This window comes from Pseudophryne corroboree, chromosome 4 (assembly GCF_028390025.1).
Source record: "Pseudophryne corroboree isolate aPseCor3 chromosome 4, aPseCor3.hap2, whole genome shotgun sequence".
Taxonomy (NCBI): Eukaryota; Metazoa; Chordata; class Amphibia; order Anura; family Myobatrachidae; genus Pseudophryne; species Pseudophryne corroboree.
The window spans coordinates 325460833-325485369 of NC_086447.1; the positions used below are offsets into that span (position 1 = coordinate 325460833).

Below are 24537 nucleotides of genomic sequence, written 5' to 3' on the forward strand. Positions count from 1 at the left end.
TATTTACAATGTTATATAATATGAACTGGGAAACTTGTAATGTGTCACAATATGAACTGGGGCACTGTAATGTTACATAATATGAACTGGGGCACTGTAATGTTACATAATATGAACTGGGGCACTATACTGTGGAACAGTATAAAGTGGAGCCACTATACTGTGGAACAATATGAAGTGGAGGCATTATAGTGTGGCATGATATGTACTGGGGACACTATGTCATAATGTGAATTGGGGGTACTGTGTTGCATACCGTATACTGGACCTACAATGTGACATAATTTGAACTAGGGCACTACTAGGGATCATAAAATGAACTAGGGCACTACTATGGGGCATAACATTAACTAAGGCACTATTATGTAGGTATTACAGTAGGGAACTATTAAGTGGCTTAAAATTAACAACTGCTGTGGAGAGGTGTCTCTCAAGAAGCAGTGGGACAGGGGCCCATCAAAATGTTGCTATGGGGCCAACAAAGTTCTGGCTACGCCCCTGCCTACAGCGACACTTATAAATCAACTGACTGCTCACAGACTGCTGGGGACTGTTTTACCACCATCTGGAACCATTGCTGCTAAAAGTGTCCTTTGTCAACACTGGATTAAGACCCTGTCCATCTTTTTGGACAGGGTCTTAATCCAGGGTTGACAATATAGAGGAGTGAAACCAGTGGCATTATTTATTTATTGATGTATGAAATGTGAAAGCTACCTTGCGTATTTATGGCATTTTAACATTTACATTTTAGTTATTTCAAATTGTTTTAATCATTTGTGTATTTTTATTACAAACTGTCTATTTTGACCTTTTTATCATTTTCAGCCAGCGCTGGTATTTTTAGCTTTTTATAGTACATATGCCTTAGGGGACTGACAACCCCCATAACAACTGCTGTTGACAGTGCACCCTAATTTGTGTTTATTAGATACTGAGGAATGACTGCTGTGAAACTGAAACAGGTGGACTCATTTTAATATAATTTATTGTTGTTCTGTTGGCGCATTATAATACAGTAGGTGGTTGGTGAAATATATTTGCGCCTTACCACATATTCTACCCATTATGCCTTTGACCCTGTCCCAGTGCCTAGTGAGTCTACTGCTGCTCCACCTAAGGGGTACATTTACTAAGATGAGAGTTCTATTTAAGATGGGATGTTACCCATAGCAACCAATCAGATTCTACTTCTCATTTTTCTAGCACCTTTTAGAAGATAATACCTGGAATCTGATTGGTTGCTATGGGCAACATCCCATCTTTGACAGAACTCCCTTCTTAGTAAATTTGCCCCTAAGGATTTTTGCATGTGAAGAACAATGAATCAAACAATAAGTACAAAACATATAATATCTGTATAGTCTATTGAATTTATGTACTTTCCTCATAGTGTATCCTTCCCAATTACAACGTCTAGAATAAGAAAGATACAGGAACTATTATATTTATATGAAATTGAAAAATGAACTTAGAAGACATTTCTCCCCTATTCAGAGGATTTGCTGATGTGAAGTAGCAGGAAGTGACAGATAGTTAGGGAGATTCAGAGTTCAATGGCAGCATTGTGAATCTGTCTCCTGTGATAATGGTAAGTGGGCCTGATTGCTTGGGAAATGCCAAGAGCACCCACTCAGCAAACCTCTTCTACTGGGAGTGGTGAGTGTAATATACTACTGTCCTTCATTCCTCATTTATAACCAGTTTCGGCACCTAATACAAAAAAATGAACTATGTGAGGCCTCTGGGCAGTATATAGAAAAACTGTAGGACCCTATTACCCCCAATGCTCCATTGATAACATTGACACTAGTATTAGGGATGGCCAACAGTGGATTAACCATCAATAGTTATCCTCAATGTTATAAACCCATCGACAGGGGAACCATCAATGGTTTTACACACAGCTGGTCCCTGCTCTATTACTCACTGGGCTGTAGGCCAATCAGAGGTGGGGCAAGGCTTCGCAGGGCATTAATCTAGGCATTGTGTCCCAAGTAGAAAAAAAAAAACATTAGGGAGGCTCTCTACCATCGATGGTGGAAATCCATTTTTCTGCCATTGATGGCAAAACCATCTAGCTTTGGTGGTTAACCATTAATAGTTTGTAACTATCGATGGGTGCTGGCAAACCCTAACTGGTATTCTCACTGCAGTCTGGCATCTCTCCCCTTTGTGCATGGCTTGGACTATACACTAGGCAAGAAACAGTGTTGTGAGAAGGCAGCAGCCAAAAGCAAAGAGAGACATGAGAGTTTCAGTGGATTACAAGGAACGTTTTTAGTTGTTGGTGGTGGCCACTTTAATTGTCTGTATGTACTTATACTATACCATGGAATAGGCTACTCCCAGCACAGCATTGGGTGAGTAAATGCTTACATGTTACTTCTATCTATAACAAAATTATATGACACAAATCACTCTTCTGAACACAATGAAGAAGTACAGTATATAGGTATTTATACAGTATATGTAATGTAAACATCTGTCTTCTGGCAATGCCAACTTAATAAATAGTGGATTCTTATTTGTCTTCTCCCAAAGACAGGGATCATATGGGCAATGTTACACATGCTGCAAAGTCATCAGTTATAGGCCACTTGTCTTCAGTGAAAAGAAAAACGTCTGCAATTTCCAAAGGCATCTTGGTGTCTCAGTAGTTGGTAATTATGCACAAAACTTAATTAGTAGGATAGTGCTAATTAGCAAAAAGAGTGTGTTCACTGGAGTTATAGCTGCAGAGAAAAGAAAACGAGAGCAATGTTAATTTTAGGATGTGCTCTAAATTTACAACATGAACTCTATAACTAACATGTAAATATAAGCTGAAAACGTAAATGCACATTCTAGGCATCAATTTCATTTACACGAGGCATGGCCACATCACATTCGGAAGTACTTGGGTGACCAATAGCCCAATTCTCCTTCCCTCAAACACCCTTCAATGGGGCATATATAATTAGCTGCAAGGTTTACCCTGCAGGCAAAGCTCCGGGTTTAACATTTGGATGTATTCCATTATTCTGCATTTTCTCCACACAACAAAACCCTATGGGTAATGTGCATTAACACTTAGATTCTTATGCTGCATTTAATGCAGGTTTTTGTTTGCAGCTCCTGAAGTTACAAGGAAAAATCTGCATTACCAGCAGGGATGCAGGACCTAATTGAATTGGTCCAGGTTGTCCATTAGCTAATTGTATATAACCCAGTGTCTTGCGTCCCTGTAAAGGAAATCATTCTTAAAGAGGAGTAGAAGTCAGCTGCTTACAGCATTGTAAAAAAAGGCATTTATTTTAACTTTATTCATGATGCTTCACTGAGTATCTCTTGTGATTGCATTTCCATCTGTACTCTCTTAATACCCCTCCTCATCATCTTCACTCCCCTTCTCTTCCTCTTCAGGCCCCTCTTCTCCATTCCATGACTTCCTCTCCCTATTCAACCCCCTTCTTGCTGATTTCATTGCTGTTCTCTTCCTGTACTGATCGGTTGGGAGGAATAGGAGGGGGGGACAATGCACTGTGATGATGTCTCTGCACATTGGTCGCAGACTTTCCAAAATTGGATGATGCCACATCACATGCATAGAAATATAGAAATACAGAATTTGACAGCATCTAAGAACCACTTGGCCCACTTAGTATGCCCCTTTTTTTACCATAATTTTTACCTCAAACCATATTTGATCATTATTTCTTTGTAAGGATATCCTCTACCACCTCTGATGGGAAGCTATTCCACTTGTCCACTACCCTTTCTATGAAGTAATTTTTCCTTGAATTTCCCCTGAACCTATCTACCTCCAGTTTCAGTGCATGTCCTCGTGTTCTAACGCTTCTCTTCATTTGAAGAATGTGTCCCTCCTGGACTTTGTTAAAACCCTTGATATATTTGAAAGTTTCTATCATGTCCCCCCTTTCCCTTCTCTGCTCCAAACTATAAATATTGAGATTTTTTAGTCTTTCTGTGTATGTTTTGTGATGTAGGCCATGCACCATTTTAGTTGCTCTTCTTTGTACAGTCTCTAATGTATTATTATCCTTCTGAAGATATGGCCTCCAGAACTGAATACAGTATTCTACATGAGGCCGTACCAATTACCTAAACAGTGGCATTATTACCTCATTCTTTCTGCTGTTGATTCCTCTCCCTATGCAACCAAGCATCTGACTAGTCTTCCTCATTGCTTTGTTACATTGCTTACCTGCCTTTAAGTCACCTGATATAGTGGCACCTAGATCCCTTTCCTCCTCAGTAGTTTCCAGTATAGTGCCATTAAAACAATATTTAGCCTTTGGATTTTCGAGACCCAAGTGCATGATTTTGCATTTTTTTTAGCATTAAACTGTAATTGCCACACTCTCGACCATTCCTCTAGTCTACCTAGCTCCTCAATCATTTGTTTTACCCCTGCTGGTGTGTCTACCCCTGTTGCATAACTTTGTGTCATCTGCAAAAATGCATACTTTCGCTTTCATGCCATTTGCAGTGTCACCAATAAAGATATAAAAAAGCACTGGTCCAAGTACAGATCCCTGGGTTACTCCACTGGTAACATTTCCCTTCTGTGAATGCACTCCGTTTACTACAACTCTCTGTTTTATTTCCTGCAACCAAGATATTATCAATTCAACCATCTTAGTATCCAATCCCAAGCTTTCGAGTTTATTTAGCAGTCTGCTATGTGGGACAGTGTCAAAAGCCTTACTAAAATCTAGATAAGCTATATCTATGGCTTCACCTTTATCTATTACTTTAGTCACACAGTCAAAAAAGTCAATAAGGTTTGTTTGACATGATCTCCCTCCAGTGAATCCATGCTGTTTGGGATCCTGTAAATTGCTGAATTTGAGATAATGTACAACGCTTTCTTTTAAGAGTGTTTCCATCAATTTCCTTAATACTGATGTAAGGCTCACTGGTCGGTAGTTTCTTGCCTCTTCCTTGCTTCCACTTTTGTGCAGTGGGACTACGTTCACTCATTTACAGTCCTCTGGAATTACTCATGTAGCTTATGACTGGTTGAATAATTCTGTTAATGGTGCTACTAGCACCCCTTTAAACTATTTCAGTATCCTTGGATGTATCCAATCTGGCCTCATTGATTTATCCACTTTCAGTTTGAGAGTTCTGTTAGGACCTTCTCCTCTGTAAATGCTCTAGGATTAAGAGGAAAAACGAGAAAGAAACTGTACTGTTGACGCACTAGGAAAATAATTAATTGGTCATAAAATATAACCTTTATTAATAATATATTTTATGACAAATTAATTATTTTCCTAGTTTCTTTCTCGTTTTTCCCTCTTAATTCTAGTAAATTTATACTGTAATTGACAGCACCCCCTGAATACACTGAACATTGCCTGATATATAGTAAAAGGGGTTTATAGGAGTGGATGTATGGTGATGTTTCACATACACTCACAATATTATAACATTACATATTGAGTGTGCAGATACGTAGTCTTCCTCTGTAAATGCTGCAGGGACTACAGCTCTATAACAGCAACTGGAGAATGGAAATGGGCACAACCACATGTATTGACGTGTGGCCCACCTGACTCATTTGCCCATGTTCACTGCACACACGGTAACCACGATCGGTTCCAGTTCATTTATAGTTACTGCATACAAAAGATTAGAAGAAGATAAGAAACAAGTCTTACCACTACTAGATGAACACTGCAGACCCTCCAAGGATTCAATGTAATTTCTACCTAACCACTGTTCATATGTCTTCTTCTCTTTCACAGGTACAATCTTATAGGTAGAATCCTTAAAAATTAGGTCTTTTTTAGAATATGCTGAAGAGTCAAACATGTTAAATTCCGAGTTATTGTCTCCTCCATAATAAGTCTGTAAAGTAAAATAAACAAGTGTAAGAAAATTACTGGTTTATGTAACAAACTAAAGCTAACCTCATACATTACATTGCAGATGTACAGTATAAAGTGATGGCCAAACTGTGGGAAAGCTACTCCTCACTGATGTCCTCACACATGTTGATGGGAGTTACCAGCTGACTTTACTGTTCCACCTTGTCTGATCAAATCTGATCTCAGGTTTGTCAGCTCAGGGTGACACACTACTATAAGCTTTATCAGTACAGAAACTGGCAAGTTGAATTTACGGCCTAATGTCTCACCATTAATGTTCTTTCTCTAACGTCCTAGTGGATGCTGGGGACTCCGTCAGGACCATGGGGAATAGCGGGCTCCGCAGGAGACAGGGCACATCTAAAAAGCTTTTTAGGTCACATGGTGTGTACTGGCTCCTCCCCCTATGACCCTCCTCCAAGCCTCAGTTAGGTTTTTGTGCCCGTCCGAGAAGGGTGCAAACTGGATGGCTCTCTTAAGGAGCTGTTTAGTAAAGTTTTTTTTTAGGTTTCTAATCAGTGATTCCTGCTGGCGACAGGATCACTGCAACGAGGGACTTAGGGGAGAGACTTGCAACTCACCTGCGTGCAGGAGGATTGAAGTTTTAGGCTACTGGACACTGAGCTCCAGAGGGAGTCGGAACACAGGTCAGCCTGGGGTTCGTCCCGGAGCCGCGCCGCCGATCCCCCTTACAGACGCTGAAGAAAGACGGCGGAACGGAGGTCCGGAAACAGGCGGCAGAAGACTTCACAGTCTTCAGAGAGGTAGCGCACAGCACTGCAGTTGTGCGCCATTGTTGCTACACGGCTCACTGACACGGTCACGGAGGGTGCAGGGCGCTGCTGGGGGCGCCCTGGGCAGCAATATAAATACCTATTTGGCAAATAAATACATCACATATAGCCATTAAGGCTATATGTATGTATTTAACCCAGGCCAGTTTTCCTAATAACCGGGAGAAAAGCCCGCCGTGAAAGGGGCGGAGCTTATTCTCCTCAGCACTCAGCGCCATTTTCCTGACCAGCTCCGCTGGTGAGGAAGGCTCCCACTCTCCCCTGCACTACAGAAACAGGGTTAAAGAGAAGGGGGGCATAAATTGGCGATATAATTATATATTAAGAGCCCATATATAGAAACAACACCTTCTAGGGTTGTTATATACATTATGGCGCTTTTGGTGTGTGCTGGCAAACTCTCCCTCTGTCTCCCCAAAGGGCTAGTGGGTCCTGTCCTCTATCAGAGCATTCCCTGTATGTGTGTGCTGTAGGTCGGTACGTGTGTGTCGACATGTATGAGGAAAATGTTGGTGAGGAGACGGAGAAAATTGCCTGTAATGGTGATGTCACTCTCTAGGGAGTCGACACCAGAATGGATGGCTTACTTATGGAATTACGTGATAATGTCAACACGCTGCAAGCCGGTTGACGACATGAGACAGCCGGCGGACAAATTAGTATCGGTCCAGGCGTCTCAGACACCGTCAGGGGCTTGTAAAAACGCCCATTTACCTCAGTCGGTCGACAGACACTGACACGGACACTGACCCCAGTGTCGACGGTGAAGAAACAAACGTATTTTTCCTTTAGGGCCACAAGTTACATGTTAAGGGCAATGAAGGAGGTGTTACGTATTTCTGATACCACAAGTACCACAAATAAGGGTATTTTGTAGGGTGGGAATAAACTACTTGTAGTTTTGCCTGAATCAGATAAATTAAATGAAGTGTGTGATGATACGTGGGGTTCCTCCGACAGAAAGTTATGGGCGGTATACCCTTTTTCCCGCCAGTAGTAAGGGCGAGTTGGAAAACACACCTTAGGGTGGACAAGGCGCTCACACGCATATAAAAAACATGGCGTTACCGTTTCCAGATACGGCCGCCCTCAAGGAGCCAGCTGATAGGAAGCTGAAAAATATCATAACAGTATATACACACATACTGGTGTTATACTACGACCAGCAATCGCCTCAGCCTGGATGTGCAGCGCTGAGGGGGCTTGGTCGGATTTCCTGACTGAAAATTTTGATACCCTTGACAGGGACAGGATTTTATTGTCTATAGAGCATTTTAGGGATGCATTTCTATATATGTGTGATGCGCAGAGGCATATTTGCATTCTGGCATCAAAGAGTAAATGTGATGTACATATCTGCCAGACGAAGACACGACAGTGGTCAGGTGAGGCAGATTCCAGACGGCATATGGAAGTATTGCCGTATAAAGGGGCGGTCCATTGGACCTGGTGGCCATGGCAACAGCTGAAAAATCCACCTTTTGTTACCCCGAGTCACATATTGGCAGAAAAGGACACAGTCTTTTCAGTCTCAGTCCTTTCGTCCCCATACGGGCAGGCGGGCGAAGGCCAGTCATATCTGCCCAGGGGGAGAGGAAAGGGAAGAAGACTGCAGCAAGCAGCTCATTCCCAGGAACAGAAGCTCCTCACGGCTTCTGCCAAGTCCGCAGCATAACGCTGGGGCCGTACAAGCGGACTCAGGTGCGGTAGGGGGTCATCTCAAGAGTTTCAGCAACACTCGCAAGGGAACTCCGGGATCCTACATGTAATATCCCAGGTGTACATTGGAAATTCGAGACGTCTCCCCCTCACACAATTCACAGGCTGTATTCCCAGCAGGTGATAATCAAAGTACCCTTCTTACAACAAGGAAGGGGGTAGTATTCCACACTATATTGTGGTACTGAAGCCAACCGGCTCGGTGAGATCTGAAATATTTGAACACTTACATACAAGCGTTCAAATCAAGATGGAGTCACTCGGAGCAGTGATAGCGAACCAGGAAGAAGGGGACGATATGATGTCACTGGATATCAGGGACGTTTACCTACAGGTCCAAATTTGCCCTTCTCACCAAAGGTACTTCAGGTTCCTGGTACAGAACTGTCACTATCAGTTCAGACGCTGCCGTTTGGATGGTCCACGGCTCCCCGGGTCTTTACCAAGGTAATGGCCGGAATGATGATTTTTCTTAAAAGAAACATGGACGCTTTCCTGATAAGGGCAAGGTCCAGAGAACAGTTGGAGGTCGGAGTAGCACTATCTTAAGTAGTTCTACGACAGCACGAGTGGATTCTAAATATTCCAAAATCGCAGCTTTTTCCGACGACACGTCTACTGTTCCTAGGGAAGATTCTGGACACAGTCCAGAAAAACGTGTTTCTCCCAGTGGAGAAAACCAGGGAGTTATCCGAGCTAATCGGGATCCTCCTAAAACCAGGAAAAGTGTCAGTGCATCATTGCACAAGAGTCCTGGTAAAAATGGTGGCTTATTACGAAGCAATTCCATTCGGCAGATTTCCCGCAAGAACTCTTCAGTGGGATCTGCTGGACAAATGGTCCGGATCGCATCCTCAGATGCATCAGCGGATAACCCTATATCCAAGGAAAAGGGTGTCTCTCCTGTGGTGATTACAGAGTGCTCATCTTCTAGAGGGCCGCAGATTCGGCATTCAGATGGATGCCGGTGACCACGGAGGCCAGCCTGAGAGGCTGGGGAACAGTCACACAGGGAAAAAATTTCCAGGGAAGTGTGATTAAGTCTGGAGAATTCTCTCCGCATAAATAAGCTTAGAGCAAATTTATAATGCTCTAAACTTAGCTAGACCTCTGCTTCAAGGTCAGCCGGTATTGATCCAGTGGGATAACATCACGGCAGTCGCCCACGTAAACAGAAGGGCGGCACAAGAAGCAGGAGGGCAGTGAAAACTGCAAGGATTTTTCGCTAGGCGGAAAATCATGTGATAGCACTGTCAGCAGTGTTCTTTCCGGGAGTGGACGACTGGGAAGCAGACTTCCTCAGCAGGCATGACCTCCACCCGGGAGAGTGGAAACTTCATAGGGAAGTTTTTCAACATGATTGTGGACCGTTGGCAAAGACCAAAGGCGGACATGATGGCGTCCCGCCCGAACAAAAACGGGACAGGTATTCCGCCAGGTCATGAGACCTTCAGGCGATAGCTGTGGATGTTCTGGTAACACCGTGGGTGTACCAGTCTGTGTATGTGTTCCCTCCTCTGTTTCTCATAACCAGGGTATTGAGAATTATAAGACATAGAGGAGTATGAACTATACTAGTGGCTCCGGATTGGCCAAGAGGGACTTGGTACCCGGAACTTCAAGAAATGCTCACAGAGGACTAAGGGCCTGGGGAGCTAAGAAGGGACTTGATTCAGCAAGTACCATGTCTATTCCAAGACTTACCGCGGCTGCGTTTGACGGCATGGCGGTTGAATGCCGGATCCTGAGGGGAAAAGGCATTCCATAAGAGGTCATACCTGCCCTGGTCAAAGCCAGGAAGGAGGTGACCGCACAACGTCATCACCACATGTGGTGAAAATATGTTGCGTGGGTGAGGCCAGGAAGGCTCCACGACGGAAATTCAACTAGGTCGATTTCTACACTTCCTGAAAACAGGAGTGTTTTGGACCTCAAATTGGGGTTCATTAACATTTAAATTTCGGCCCTGTAGATTTTCTTCCAGAAAGAATTGACTTCAGTTCCTGAAGTCCAGATTGTAAAGGATGTATTGCATATACAGCTTTTTTGTGCCCCTAGGGGCACCGTGAGATCTCAACATAGTGTTGGGATTTCTTAAAATCATATTGGTTTGAACCGCTCAAATCTGTGGATTTGAAATATCTCACATGGAAAGTGACCATGCTGTTGACAAATATCTCACATGGGAAGTGACCATGTTGTTAGCCCTGGCCTCGGCCAGGCGATTGTCAGAATGGGCGGCTTTGTCTTACAAAAGCCCATATTAAAATTTTCCATTTGAACAGGACAGAACTGGGACTCGTCTCCAGTTTCTTCATGAAGGGGTGTCAGCGTTTTCACCTGAAACAACCTCTTGTGGTGCCTGCGGCTACTAGGGACTTGGAGGACTCCAAGTTACTAGACGTGGTCAGGGCCCTAAAAAAAAATATATATATATATATATAGTTAGGACGGCTGGAGTCAGAAAGTCTGACTTGCTGTTTATACTGTATACACCCAACAAGCTGGGTGCTCATGCTTCTAAGCAGTCTATTGCACGCTGGATTTGTAGTACAATTCAGCTTGCACATTCTGTGGCAGGCCTGCCACAGACGAAATATGTAGATGCCCATTCCACAAGGAAGGTGGGCTCATCCTGGGCGGCTGCCCGAGGAGTCTCGGCATTACAACTTTGCCGAGCAGCTACGTGGTCAGGGGAGAACACGTTTGTAAAATTTTACAAATTTTGATACTCTGGCTAAGGAGGACCTGGAGTTCTCTCATTCGGTGCTGCAGAGTCATCCGCACTCTCCCGCCCGTTTGGGAGCTTTGGTATAATCCCCATGGTCCTGACGGAGTCCCCAGCATCCACTAGGACGTTAGAGAAAATAAGAATTTACTTACCGATAATTCTATTTCTCGTAGTCCGTAGTGGATGCTGGGCGCCCTTCCCAAGTGCGGATTGTCTGCAATGCTTGTACATAGTTATTGTTACAAAAATCGGGTTATTACTATTGTTGTGAGCCATCTTTTCGGAGGCTACTTCGTTTTGTTATCATACTGTTAACTGGGTTCAGATCACAAGTTGTACGGTGTGATTGGTGTGGCTGGTATGAGTCTTACCCGGGATTCAAGATCCTTCCTTATTGTGTACGCTCGTCCGGGCACAGTACCTAACTGAGGCTTGGAGGAGGGTCATAGGGGGAGGAGCCAGTACACACCATGTGACCTAAAAAGCTTTTTAGATGTGCCCTGTCTCCTGCGGAGCCCGCTATTCCCCATGGTCCTGATGGAGTCCCCAGCATCCACTACGGACTACGAGAAATAGAATTATCGGTAAGTAAATTCTTATTTTTACTTCAGTTGCGGATGCCAACTGGATCAACTAAAAAATCAGTGACTAAATAATCCATTTGTGTTATATGATAGTTATCTATGCACACAGAAAGCTATTTAGAGCTGTATTTAATATTTATATTCTAAAGAGAAGTTTGTGAAATACAGTTATGTCGTCTTCAGCAGGCGAGCTCAGGGAGGGCAGAAACCTCCCAGGGAGCAGAAGGTTATCCATTTATCTGTATTCCATTTATTCCCTTTTTTTATAGTACCCTCATTATTGCTGTTTAGATCATTGCTCTCTTTATGCAGCAAATACACTTCCTCTGGCTGCAGATTAATGATCATACTGGGTTGTTTCAGTATGATATTTCCACACATACGCAACCTACAGCGCACTATTATTAGTCTCCTCAAACGGACATACTTGTTACAATAGGCTTTCATAGTGCTACCATATGACAGCGTCACATATTTAAAGACAGACTAAGGAGGGTATTTATCAAAGCTGGGAGAGATAAAGTACCAGCCAATCAGCTTCTGACTTACAATTTACAGGCTGTGTTTGAAAAATTAAAGTTAGGAGCTGATTGGTTGGTACTTTATCTTACCCAATTTTATCTCTCTCCAAGCTTTGATGAATACCCCCCTAAAGATGCCCACACACTAGAACGATTGACCGGACGATGTATCGTTAGATACATCGGATGTGAAAAATCACAAACGATTTGTACAAAATCGCTTATTCTGTTCCAAATCTTCCCTGCAGCAGGGAAGATCTGAAGTTACAACAAACGACCCGCAGGACTCTGCTTCTGATCGTTATCGTTCAGGAACACTCAACGATTTTACTTTTCTGAACCATTTATCGTTAAGATGCGTCTAAATCATTCCATCTTCCTTAAAATCGTTGTAGTGTGTGGGCACTTCAAGATTGGCACTAGTAACAAAGACTTCTTACCACAATTGAACAACATGGTTTGTCTAGAAGTTATCTATCCATTGAAAGTACCAAAACTAATAATTACTTGGACAATATCTAATACTTAACTAATCTACTGAAAATTGAATATATTAGTACACACTGTTGGCCACAAAATGGTGGTGTATACTACAAGTTGAGTATCCCATATCCAAATATTCAGAAATACGGAATATTCAGAAATACAGAATTTTTTGAGTGAGACTGAGATAGTAAACCATTTGTTTTCTGATGGCTCAATGTACACAAACTTTGTATAAATCACAAAGTTTTTAAAAATATTGTATCAAATGACCTTCAGGCTGTGTGTATAAGGTGTATATGAAACATAAATGAATTGTGTGTACGTACACAAACTTTGTTTAATGCACAGAGTTATTAAAAATATTGGCTAAAATGACCCTCAGGTTGTGTGTATAAGGTGTATATGAAACATAAATGTATTCTGTGCTTAGACTTTGGTCCCATCACCATAATATCTCATTATGGTATGAAATTATTCCAAAATACGGAAAAATCCGATATCCAAAATACTTCTGGTCCCAAGCATTTAGGATATGGGAAACTCAACCTGTATTGTTATTTACATTGTGCTATAAGTACTAAATAGTCAACTTTTAGTTGTAGGTGGTGGACCCTCTAAGTGGCTGTATGTAATAATACTGTGCTATGGAATAGAGAACTCCCAGCACAGTATTGGGTGAGTAAATGCTTACATATTACTTCTATCTATAACATAGTTATGCTAATTTAGTAGTTGCTTAAAGGTAACGTGTTTAAATGGTTTAAGGCAGGCATGTCCAAACTGCGGCCCTCCAGCTGTTGTGAAACTACATATCCCAGCATGCCCTGACACCGTTTTGCTGTCAGAGAATGCTAAAGCTGTGTCAGGGCATGCTGAGATGTGTAGTTTCTCAACAGCTGGAGGGCCGCAGTTTGGACATGCCTGGTTTAAGGTATACGTATATGCTATACTGAATTATATTATTTATTATTAATATATCTGGACAAACAGCACTTCGTAATGTATATCTCCTTTTTGTCTTATGGTAATTGGAGGGTTTCAGTAATCTCTCGAAAGTGGAAGCTGCAGTTTCTCCAGTTTGATTAATTGCCACTTAGTGGTATTTTTACATTTTGTTAATTACACCATATGGTTTTTGCTTCACCATTCGTTTAGAAAGAACATTTACATATTCTGGGGGAACCATATGTGATGGGAACCAGAAATCTATATCAGTAATGTCATGAATTACAGTACTAAGAGGCAGATGTACTAAGCCTTGGAAAGTGATAAAGTGGAGAGAGATAAACTACCAACCAATCAGCTCCTAACTGTCATTTAAAAAAAATATGTTTTAGTTATTTATGTGTGGTTTTCTATTCTCTGTAATACCAAATCCTTGTACAATGGGGGTCATTCCGACCCGTTCGCACGCTGCTGTTTTTCGCAGCGGTGCGAACGGGTCGGTTCTGCACAAGCGCGGTGGCCGCAATGCACAGGCGTGTCATTGCCCATCGATGGCCGTCGCTGTGCAATGACTAGAAGAACGAAGAAAGCGATCGCTGCCGCGATCGCAAGAAGATTGACAGTAGGAAGGCGTTCTGGGGCGTCAACTGACCGTTTTCTGGCATGTCCAGGCGTTTGGTGGGCGGATGTCTGACGTCAATTCCGGGACCTGCAACGCTGCATTGATCGCACAGGGTAAGTAAGTCTTACCCTGGTTTTGTTCTACACAAAACTTTTTTAGCATAGCAGGGCTGCACAAGCGATCGCAGCCTTGCTATGCAAAAATACACTTCCCCATAGGCGGCATCTAGTTGATCGCACGGGCTGCAACAAGTTGCTACATGCGATCAACTCGGAATGACCCCCAATGTACCATGTTTCTGATGTCTGTAAAGCCACATTGAGACCTACGGGAGAAAATCGCTATATAAATAAAATTATTATTAGCATTACTAAAATGTGTCGGGATACTGACAGCTGGCATCCTAACTGTCAGGATCCCATACCCATCCCTTCCAAATACAGCATGAAATATGACAGGAGCTGGTTGGTTGGTAGTTTATTTCTCTCTACTTTATCACGCTCCAAGGCTTAATACATCTGCCCCATTGTACATATGCCCCTAATGTTGAGTCGGCTGATGTGTCCGGGTGTGTCAATGTCAGGGACTGCATCGGAAAATGCATTTTCATTGACTCCAGCGCCCAGCTTCTGTCTGATATTGTGAGTAAGCATGGCATTGCTCAGCAGTCTAATGGTGCTGCTGATGTCTGACTGATGGTGGACAATTAGAACTGCATACATCCCAACTGTCCTGATTTCACTGTCCCTCTCACATGTTGTAATGTCCTGGGGAAGGGGGGTGGGGGGGGGGGGGAGGAACCAGTGATCACTGCTGCTCTGCTCGGCAAAGCAGCCGGTGATCACTGAATAGATGCCGCGCGCATGCACACGACATCTGAACAGTGCGGGGAGGAGAGGACGGGGCTGCCCAGCTGCACGGGGAGCGCTGGGCATGGCCGCAAAATATTAAAAACGGGGTCGCAGAGTGATGCCCACCCCTTCTCCAGAGATCCGCCCATTTTAAGGAGCCCCCGCCCCCTTTCCGGCCGAGCAGTCCCGCTTTCAAGATAGCAGAAGTTGAGAGGTATGGAAATGCATTTGGTGTGGGTGTCTCCATTACCCTAATTTACCATCAATTACATAAAAAGTGGTAGCCACTACTCTGCAGTATACACCTCTGAATCAGGCCCAGTGATACTGTATATATTTGGCTGGTACTTAAGTCAAGAGTTAGTGTCTGGCTGTTTACTACATGTGCAGCCCCTGACTGTGCATCATGTGGCTATGTACAGTAATAGCCTGCGAGTAGCAGACACAGAGGTAATTCCAGGCACTAATTTAAAAGGCAAAACCAACCTGGTTTTCACATTTTACAATTATTTCTGCCTAAACAGTCCAGGAGAACTTGCCAGAAGCACGCTTAAGACTGCAAATCAAAGGCTATTACTTAATCCCCAATAAATGTGTTGGAGTACAACATCAACTATGGCTAAGTATTACTTGAGGAATAGTACATAGGGGGTAATTCTGACCTGATCGCTAGGGATCATTTTTTGCATCCCTGCGATCAGGTAGTCGCCGCCTACAGGCAGTGCCAGATTAAGGTCCTCATAGGCCTGGAGCTGAAATTTATGAAGGGCCTATTGTGTGCCGCCGCAAGGGGTGTGACCAGCATGGTGGGGGTGTGGCTACTGGTATAGTGACCAGTGCTGTATAAATATATACGTGTGTGTGTGTGTGTGTGTGTGTGTGTGTGTGTGTGTGTGTGTGTGTGTGTGTGTGTGAAACAGATGATATTATATGCAATAATTATTTTATTAAGAGGGGAGGAAAAAAGGCATAAGAACAGTGGAAGATGGGAGTAAGACAGGAGGAAGAACAGGGCCTAGATGGGAGTAAGACGGGAGAGAGACAGGGAGGAGAATAGGGATTAGATGGGAGGAAGACGGGAGGGATACGGGGGGGGGGGGACAGTAGGAGATGGGAGGGAGAATGGAAGATAGCAGAAAGAAGGGAGGGAGATAGGTGGAAGAACATGGAAAGATGGGAGGAAGAAGGGAGGGGAGACAGGTGGGAAAACAAGGGAAGATTGGGGGAAGAACAGGGGATAGATGGGAGGAAGAACAGGGGTTAGATGGGAGGAAGCATTGGCGTTTCTATAATGGGTGCAATGGGAGCAGTGCACATGGGCCCCTGGGCCCAGGGGCGGCCCACACCGCACCCATTGCACCCATTTTAACACTTACCTTTCCGGAGTCCAGTGCCGGGACCTGCAATCGTGGTGGAAATCACCACCAAAATGGCTGCCGCGCATGCGCGGTAGCCAAATTGGTCTCCGGATCATGGCGGGCGCCATGTTTCCGGAGACGTGCACATGCACAGTAGACTCCGGCACAATGCCGGCGTCTACAGCACCGAACAGAGGAGGGGGCCCACCCGGAGGTGCACACAGGCCCCCTCCTCTGTAGAAACGCCCCTGGGAGGATGAACAGGGGTTAGATGGGAGAAAGAACAGGGGTTAAATATGGGGAAGAACAATGGAAGATGGGAGGAAGACGGGGAAGAACAGTCAGGTGACATGGTGAGGGGGGTGGTGATCGGCCTGGTAACAGGGGTAGGAGCTGGGATTAGCCTGGTGACGGGGGTTTAGCCTGGTGACAGGGAGGAGGGGTGATTTGTCTGGAGTGGGGTTACCCTGGTGACAGGGGGAGGAGGGGGGATTAGGCTGGTGGGGGCGTTAGCCTGGTAACAGGGGGAGGAGAGAGATTAGTTTTGTGAGAGGGTTTAGCCTGGTGACAGGTGGAGGAGGGGGATTAGCCTGGTGACAGGATGAGGAGGGGTTAGCCTGGTAACAGGGTGAGAAGGGGTTAGCCTGGTAACAGGGTGAGGAGGGGTTAGCCTGGTAACAGGGTGAGGAGGGGTTAGCCTGGTAACAGGGTGAGGAGGGGTTAGCCTGGTAACAGGATGAGGAGGGGTTAGCCTGGTAACGGGGCGAGAAGGGGTTAGCCTGGTAACAGAGTGAGGAGGAGTAAGCCTGGTAACAGGGTGATGAGGGGTTAGCCTGGTAACAGGGTTAGAAGGGGTTAGCCTGGTAACAGAGTAAGGAGGGGTTAGCCTGGTAACAGCGTGAGGAGGGGTTAGCCTGGTGACAAGGGGAGGAGAAGGGATTAGTCTGATTAGGAGGGAGGAGGGGGAATTGCAGGAGGCACATTCACTGCATAATGCAGAGCTTATAGTCCGTGTATTACCTGACAGATGGTGAGTCCGGTAATGCAGGAATAGGGGGCTCAGGTTTATCTGATCAGCCGCAGGATACAGTATTAGTAACATGGGAGGCCCGACCTTCCGCAGCTGCCAATTGCCAAACAGTCGCGGGCCGCCCGGCATATAGAGGGAGACGCAGCTGGGACAGGAACTCCACGGGAGCCGCCAGAGCCGGGGATGCAGGGAGGCTGACCTTCCAGTTAGGCTGGGGGTGTGGTCCAGGCTGCCCGGCGTCCTTCTCATGGTGGCGTCATATCAGCCGCATAGTCATACGCGGTGTAATAGAAGGGCCGGCCCTGGTCCCCTCCCACTCATCCCCTCAAGGCTCGTCTCTATACTGCAGCGGTGTCGGCAGTAGCAGAGCAGTGCTGCTGGGTCCTAGTGCCGCTGTATCCTCCCAGTGCCCTGCAGCGCCCGGCAGTGAATAGAGGTGCAGGCGGGGTGGATCTCCAGCTGTGCCCACTAGACTGCAGCATCACTGGCAGTCTGTTGTAGCAGGATTTTTTTCCTGTTTACAGCAGTATATGCATTTGCTCTGGGCCTATTTTGCTGGTGGGCCTGGAGCTGAAGCTCCATCAGCCCCATTATTAATCCGGCCCTGCCTACAGGGGGAGGGTATTAGCTGTGTGCGATCACATGTGTATCAGAACTGCACAAACATAAGTTTGTGCTGTTTCTGCACAGCCCAGGACTTACTTAGCCACTGCGATGATCAGGGCCGGAGCTGACATCAGAATCCCTCCCTCCAAACTCCTGGTTCCTCGTGCGTTTTCCCGGACACTCCTTTAAAACGGTCAGCTTTTCCTGTCAATCTCCTTGCGATTGCCGGTGCGTTTGGAATTTTCGCACCATCCTGTCGCTGACCGGCGATCCCCGTTGCTGCGGACCATCACACCTGCGCATGGGCAGTTCAGATCTAATCGCAGGCTGTGAGAAAACGCAGCCTAGCGATCAGGTCTGAATCGGCCCCATAATGCTGTATCTAAGGTTGTTACTGTGTAGTCTCTCTTTGTTGTTACACTGTACTCTCTTCTTTATCGGGGGAGATTTGACATGATGATTAAAGAGGGAATGATAACATGAAAATGTGTGGGGTTCTATAACTATGGCACTATGGGGGTCATTCCGAGCTCGCTAGCAGTTTTTAGCAGTCATGCAAACGCTATGCCGCCACCCTCTGGGAGTGTATTTTAGCTTAGCAGAAGTGCGAACGAAAGGATCGCAGAGCGGCTACGAAAAAAAATTGTGCAGTTTTAGAGTAGCTCCAGACCTACTCAGCACTTGCGATCTCTTCAGTCTATTCAGTTCCGGATTTGACGTCACAAACACGCCCTGCGTTCGGTCAGCCACGCCTGCGTTTTTCCTGGCATGCCTGCGTTTTTTCGAACACTCCCTGAAAACGGACAGTTGACACCCAGAAACGCCCCTTTCCTGTCAATCACTCTGCGGCTGCCATTGCGACTGAAAAGCGTCGCTAGACCTTGTGTAAAAATACATTGCCCGTTGTGAAAGTACGTCACGCGTGCGCACTGCGCCACATACGCATGTGCAGAAGTGCCGCTTTTTCACTTAATCGCTGCGCTTCAAACATTTTTTACTAGCGATCAACTCGGAATGACCCCCTATGTCTGGCAGAATCCATAAAGTAAAGTGACCATATTATCCCTTTTATCTGGACTGACCAAATGGGAATGGCCATGAAGTGGCTGGTCAGCTTAACAAACTATTGCAATATTTTGGAACTAACATTCCCTGAATTCAGATGAATTACAGTTTGAAGTGTTAATATTAGATGAGTGCTTAATTTGTATGATTTATATATATATATATATACACACACATACACACACACACACACATCTGTATATATACATACACACACACACACATATCTGTATACACATATATATATAGCTATATATATATATATATATATATATATATATATATTATTCTTATATATTATTCTTGCCCTTTTAGTGGCAGCTGAACCCCTCTAACCCCATCCCCCGCCTCCTGGGTAATTCCTCACCTACTGTGACAGCCAGCAATGAACACAGCAAGAAACAGCGGCAGTCGCTGTAACTGGCGCCGGGGTCTGGCACTGCACCGCACCGCACCGCTCTACTAACAAGAAACTGTACATAAACTGCACCTCCGGGAGCTCATGGTTGCAAGGGCTGCTGGTAGGTGTAGTTTATGTAGAGTTTCTTGTTTGTAGTGCAGTGCAGTGCCGGACCCCGGCGCCCGCTGCTGCATGCTGTGTTCATTGCTGGCCCTTATAGCAGGTGAGGAACTACCCGGCGCAGGAGGGATGGGGGAGGAGAACGGATTCAGCTGCTACCTACTGGCCATGGGTGGCACCGACCGCTGGGCGGCGCCCCTCCTCTGCTGGCGCCCGTGGCGAGTGCCATCCTGGCCAATAGGTAGATACGCACCTGCGTCCCAGGTAAAAGGGATAAAATGGTCACTGTACATAAAGGAGGTACTAATCGCCCATCTATAATAGAGCACGTGTATGCTGGGTACACACTTTTACAATCAGACTTGGATTGCGATTGTTGTTGTAATGTCATTGACAATTGAAAGTCCCACTGAACATGCAGATTCATCAATACACACTGGCCCTCATTCCGAGTTGTTCGCTCGTTATTTTTCATCGCATCGCAGTGAAAATCCGCTTAGTACGCATGCGCAATGTTCGCACTGCGACTGCGCCAAGTAACTTTACTATGAAGAAAGTATTTTTACTCACGGCTTTTTCCTCGCTCCGGCGATCGTAATGTGATTGACAGGAAATGGGTGTTACTGGGCGGAAACACGGCGTTTCAGGGGCGTGTGGCTGAAAACGCTACCGTTTCCGGAAAAAACGCAGGAGTGGCCGGGGAAACGGTGGGAGTGCCTGGGCGAACGCTGGGTGTGTTTGTGACGTCAACCAGGAACGACAAGCACTGAAATGATCGCACAGGCAGAGTAAGTCTGGAGCTACTCTGAAACTGCTAAGTAGTTAGTAATCGCAATATTGCGAATACATCGGTCGCAATTTTAAGAAGCTAAGATTCACTCCCAGTAGGCGGCGGCTTAGCGTGTGTAACTCTGCTAAATTCGCCTTGCGACCGATCAACTCGGAATGAGGGCCACTATTATGTACCTTGCGATCCATGAAAAAGATCACAGATGGGATGTAATGGCGTCCAAGATCGCTGGAGGTATGGGATGCTGGCCAATCTCAGAAGTTTTTTTAAAGGGGAAAGGGAAAAAACCATGCCCCTTTTAAAAAATGCCCAAAATCGGATGGCATCCCGCAGAGCCGCCAAACTCGTCATTGCATCCAGCCTCACGAGTCTGTTAGCTTAGGCAGAAGTATAGGACAGAATAGTTGGTAATGTATACACCTTTGTACCATAATGTTACAGAAATATTAGGAAGAACATAAAGCCAAATCAGCAGACATTCTATATATAACATGATCATGGGTGAGTACACATTCTAAAGCTGGCCATACACGTCAACAATATCATCCCAACCAGCCAACTTGTTAGTGGTTGGAACAATAATCTGCTGGTGTGTGGGAGCAAACAATAAATGGGCATTTGCTCCCACACGCTGAAAGAGGTGGTTATACCAACTAGCCAGGAGAAATCAAACATGTTTGCCTTCTTCCAACTAGTTGACTGACTATTGTTTTAATATAGGGGTAAAGTGTGGAGCTTCTCCCCTAACTGAGCAATTTAAACAGAAGTAGGCATTCACTGTGTCACACGAAACCGTGTTCTTGGCCTAGGTTACCTCTGGAGCTTAGCACAGGAACACTGCAGTCAGCAGACCCATGCAAACTCTGGGACACCCAAACACGAGTCCCACCTATATTGGGCACCTACCAGCGCCAGCACTGCACTAGGCACACATCACAGTGCAGGACGCATATAACAGCACCCAATGAGCAGGGTTACTCAGCTCCCATTGGCCAGGATTGGGCACTGGATGCCCCATGCAGCTTCTCCTGATCATGATGTGCTCTGCTGCATTGTGCTTCCCTATGTAACCCTCATAACATGCTGATCCCCACTGCCTATCTCCGCTCACCTGGAACTCCTCACCCGTGACCCTTGTCTCTGACTTTCTGCTCTCCACCTGCAGTTCACTGTTGGCTTCCACTCTCTAACCTGCTATTGGACTCCTGTCCATATCCTTCAGGATGTTGAAAATTCCAGAGGAGCTGGCACACCGCAAACAGATGGGGGTTGGGGGTGGGGGATAGACAGCCTGCAGATTTTGTGTGGGGGTTCTCTGCAGATGGGCGAGGATGTTGTGTGACAAGCTGCTCTGTGCGGGTTCACTACGGCGGTCGGGCTACCTGGCGCCCAGCATCCCGGCGCCGGGAGCCCGACCGCCGGCTTACCGACAGCTTGGCGAGCACAAATGAGCCCCTTGCGGGCTCGCTGCGCTCGCCACGCTATGGGCACGGTGGCGCGCTACGCGCGCCACACTATTTTATTCTCCCTCTATGGGGGTCGTGGACCCCCACGAGGGAAAATAAGTGTCGGTATGCCGGATGTCGGGCTCCCGGCGCCGGTATACTGAGCGCCGGGAGGCCGACCGCCGGCAAACAGAAGACCACCCCTCTGTGCAGTGGACAAGCTGCTATCCAAGAATAAGTACTCTGCTTTTGTGACGTCAGACTCTTTCAGTTGGAGAGAGGTTGGCTGGTCTCATGAAAAAGGTGTGTGTGGAGCACTGTTGTAGTTGGACAATTGGTCAGACAGATGGATGGATAAATGTTGGTGTGATGTATGGCCAGCTTTACAGTATCTCACCAAGCGTTCACCAAGACTATTGCATAGGTGTTTTACAGCTGTACATCTTATACTTGGCTTTAATGTCATTTATGATACTCTTATGTCTGAGGCCATATTTCTACATGGACACATTATATTGGGGTGTCCTATTCTTATATGACCCCAGGAATTCTTGCAAAGCACCCAAAGATCATGGGTCCAGTCAAAACTGTAGCTGTTGAAATGTATATTGCTACACCCTGGCACAACGTTTGTTTTATCTCTAATGTGGTTATATTAGTTACTGATATAACCATCACTCAAATACAAAATGTAACTTCAAAACCTCAACTACAACACAGTAATATTCTCACAATTAGAAGTAACTTAATCACTTGAATACATTAATAGTTTATTACACATAAGCCACTTAATATATAGTATAGTGAATGGTCTCAAGAGTGGTTATTTACAGACTGGTTATGCTGATAGACGTTACCTGTGCCATGTCAAGAAGGCCGAACAGTGCGTGGATATTAGTATCTGGATGAACCATAACGGCATGGGCAGGGACCTGTGCCCAGTTACAGTCCTCATATTGAGTCACTTCCGCTCTGGCACCATTTGGACATAGCAGCTGGAAGTCACTAGATTTTAAATTCTTTGCCCAAGCCTCTTGGCTGTTGCCTAAAGAACACACACAATCACACAGGGCATGTGTACTAGTACTATCCTTACAGTAAATGCCTGCTATTGCTAACATGGCTGCATACATTACAATCTGTCCATTCAATCTGATTATCTCTTGTGGAATTGTTAAAGAATCAACAAATGTACATGTGGCAATAATTTGAATGCAATCAAATGTACAAAGTAAAATCAATTGATCTGTTCAAGCTCAGAACATGGGACACCCGGAGGATAGCATAACTAAACTGCTTCAGAACATCAGTAGGCTTGTTCTGAGTATTAAGTAAACTAAGTGTTACACTAGTAAGGAGTAGAAGTTTAAGTGGTAACTTAGTATACAGATGAAGCAGTTTAGTTAAGGTAACCTCAGGGGCCCCACGTTCTGAACTTGAACCCAATCGGTCATCAAATTAGATCAAATCTTTATCTAAACAATCCTGATAGAACAGTCACTGTAACCATTGGCCTATCTATAATGGGAAAGCAGGTAGCTTCCCGACAGACGGGATCCCGGAGGTCGATACACCGACGCCGGGATCCTGAAGTAGGAGGCAATGCCGGCGACAAGATACCAACGCCGTACAGGATGCCAGCGTCACATTACAGACAGCTGGCATCCCGACCGTCTGGACAGCAGGACGTGCTATCATCCTGCTGCGTGCGGGGGATGGGGGGGAGAGGGGGTTGATCTGGGAGGATATATTTAGGCAGAAGAAGGGGGGTTAGGCTGTAGGCCCGGGAAGGTTAGGGACCGGGGAGGGAGGGTTAGGCACATAGAAGGGGAGGTTAGGGTTAGTCATCAAGCGGGGAGGGTTAGGTTTAGGCAGCGGGGAAGGGAGGGTTAGGGTTAGGCACAAAGTGGGGAGGGTTAGGGTTAGACACCCACAAGGGAGGGTTAGGGTAGGGGGCAGAGGAGGGTTAGGGGGCTTACTGGGGGGCTGTTGGGATTCTGATGGACGGGGTGCCACGGTCGGTATTCTAACCGCTGGCATCCCTGTTGAAATATGGACAACAGACTATGGTTTCGTTTATATGCATGTAGTTACCGTACAGGGGCAGCAGATGGCGCTGTATAGTCACAGAGATGTAGTGTTTGTCTGTTGCATATGTTATGTACTTGTTTGTTTTACCTCACATGTGTCTTTCTAGAAGAGTCTCTGAGGGAGAAGGACATAAGCTGATGATACTGAAACCTGTTGTATTGATCCTGCTATTTCAGTACTATATAAACAAGATATACATCTCAAGTCTCGTTCTGTCTGTATACAAGGTAACTCCTGAGGTAATACTTTATCTAAGGCTCCCCACTGCACACCTATGGTATCGATCCATCGCACTATACCAACAGGTTATGGGCCCAGACTGGAGTCTGTACAAGATAAAGTTTTCAGGAGTGCATCCCAAGCAGCATCCAGATCACGAGTCGCACTGCAAGTCCCAGCAGGCGCAGACAGCAGACTGTGTAACACACAAGAAACAACCCAGGAGAACCTTGGAAAGAAAACTGTGAGTAAAAACAAGTTTAATACCACAGAAGAATAGA

At 45.5% G+C, this 24537-nt stretch overlaps 1 protein-coding gene and 1 long non-coding RNA gene across 7 annotated transcripts in view; one reads left to right on the forward strand and one right to left on the reverse strand.

Moving 5' to 3' along the window:
- LOC134909477 (uncharacterized) overlaps positions 1-24537 on the forward strand; it is a 289430-nt gene that overhangs the window by 162522 nt on the left and 102371 nt on the right. For all 3 annotated transcript variants that reach the window (XR_010175948.1, XR_010175949.1, XR_010175950.1), the window contains one exon: positions 13311-13389. This is a non-coding gene — a long non-coding RNA (uncharacterized LOC134909477). The remainder of the gene's footprint in view (positions 1-13310; positions 13390-24537) is intronic.
- MELTF (melanotransferrin) overlaps positions 972-24537 on the reverse strand; it is a 273777-nt gene continuing 250211 nt past the window's right edge. For 3 of the 4 annotated variants that reach the window (XM_063916364.1, XM_063916366.1, XM_063916363.1), the window contains 3 exons: positions 22804-22991; positions 5670-5859; positions 972-2735 (listed from right to left, as the gene is read on the reverse strand). In XM_063916364.1, the coding sequence (XP_063772434.1) occupies positions 2668-2735; positions 5670-5859; positions 22804-22991 (446 nt within the window). In that variant the 3' untranslated portion in view covers positions 972-2667. Of the gene's footprint in view, positions 2736-5669; positions 5860-22803; positions 22992-24537 lie in introns of those variants that run through there. The other variant, XM_063916367.1, reaches the window with a different exon arrangement.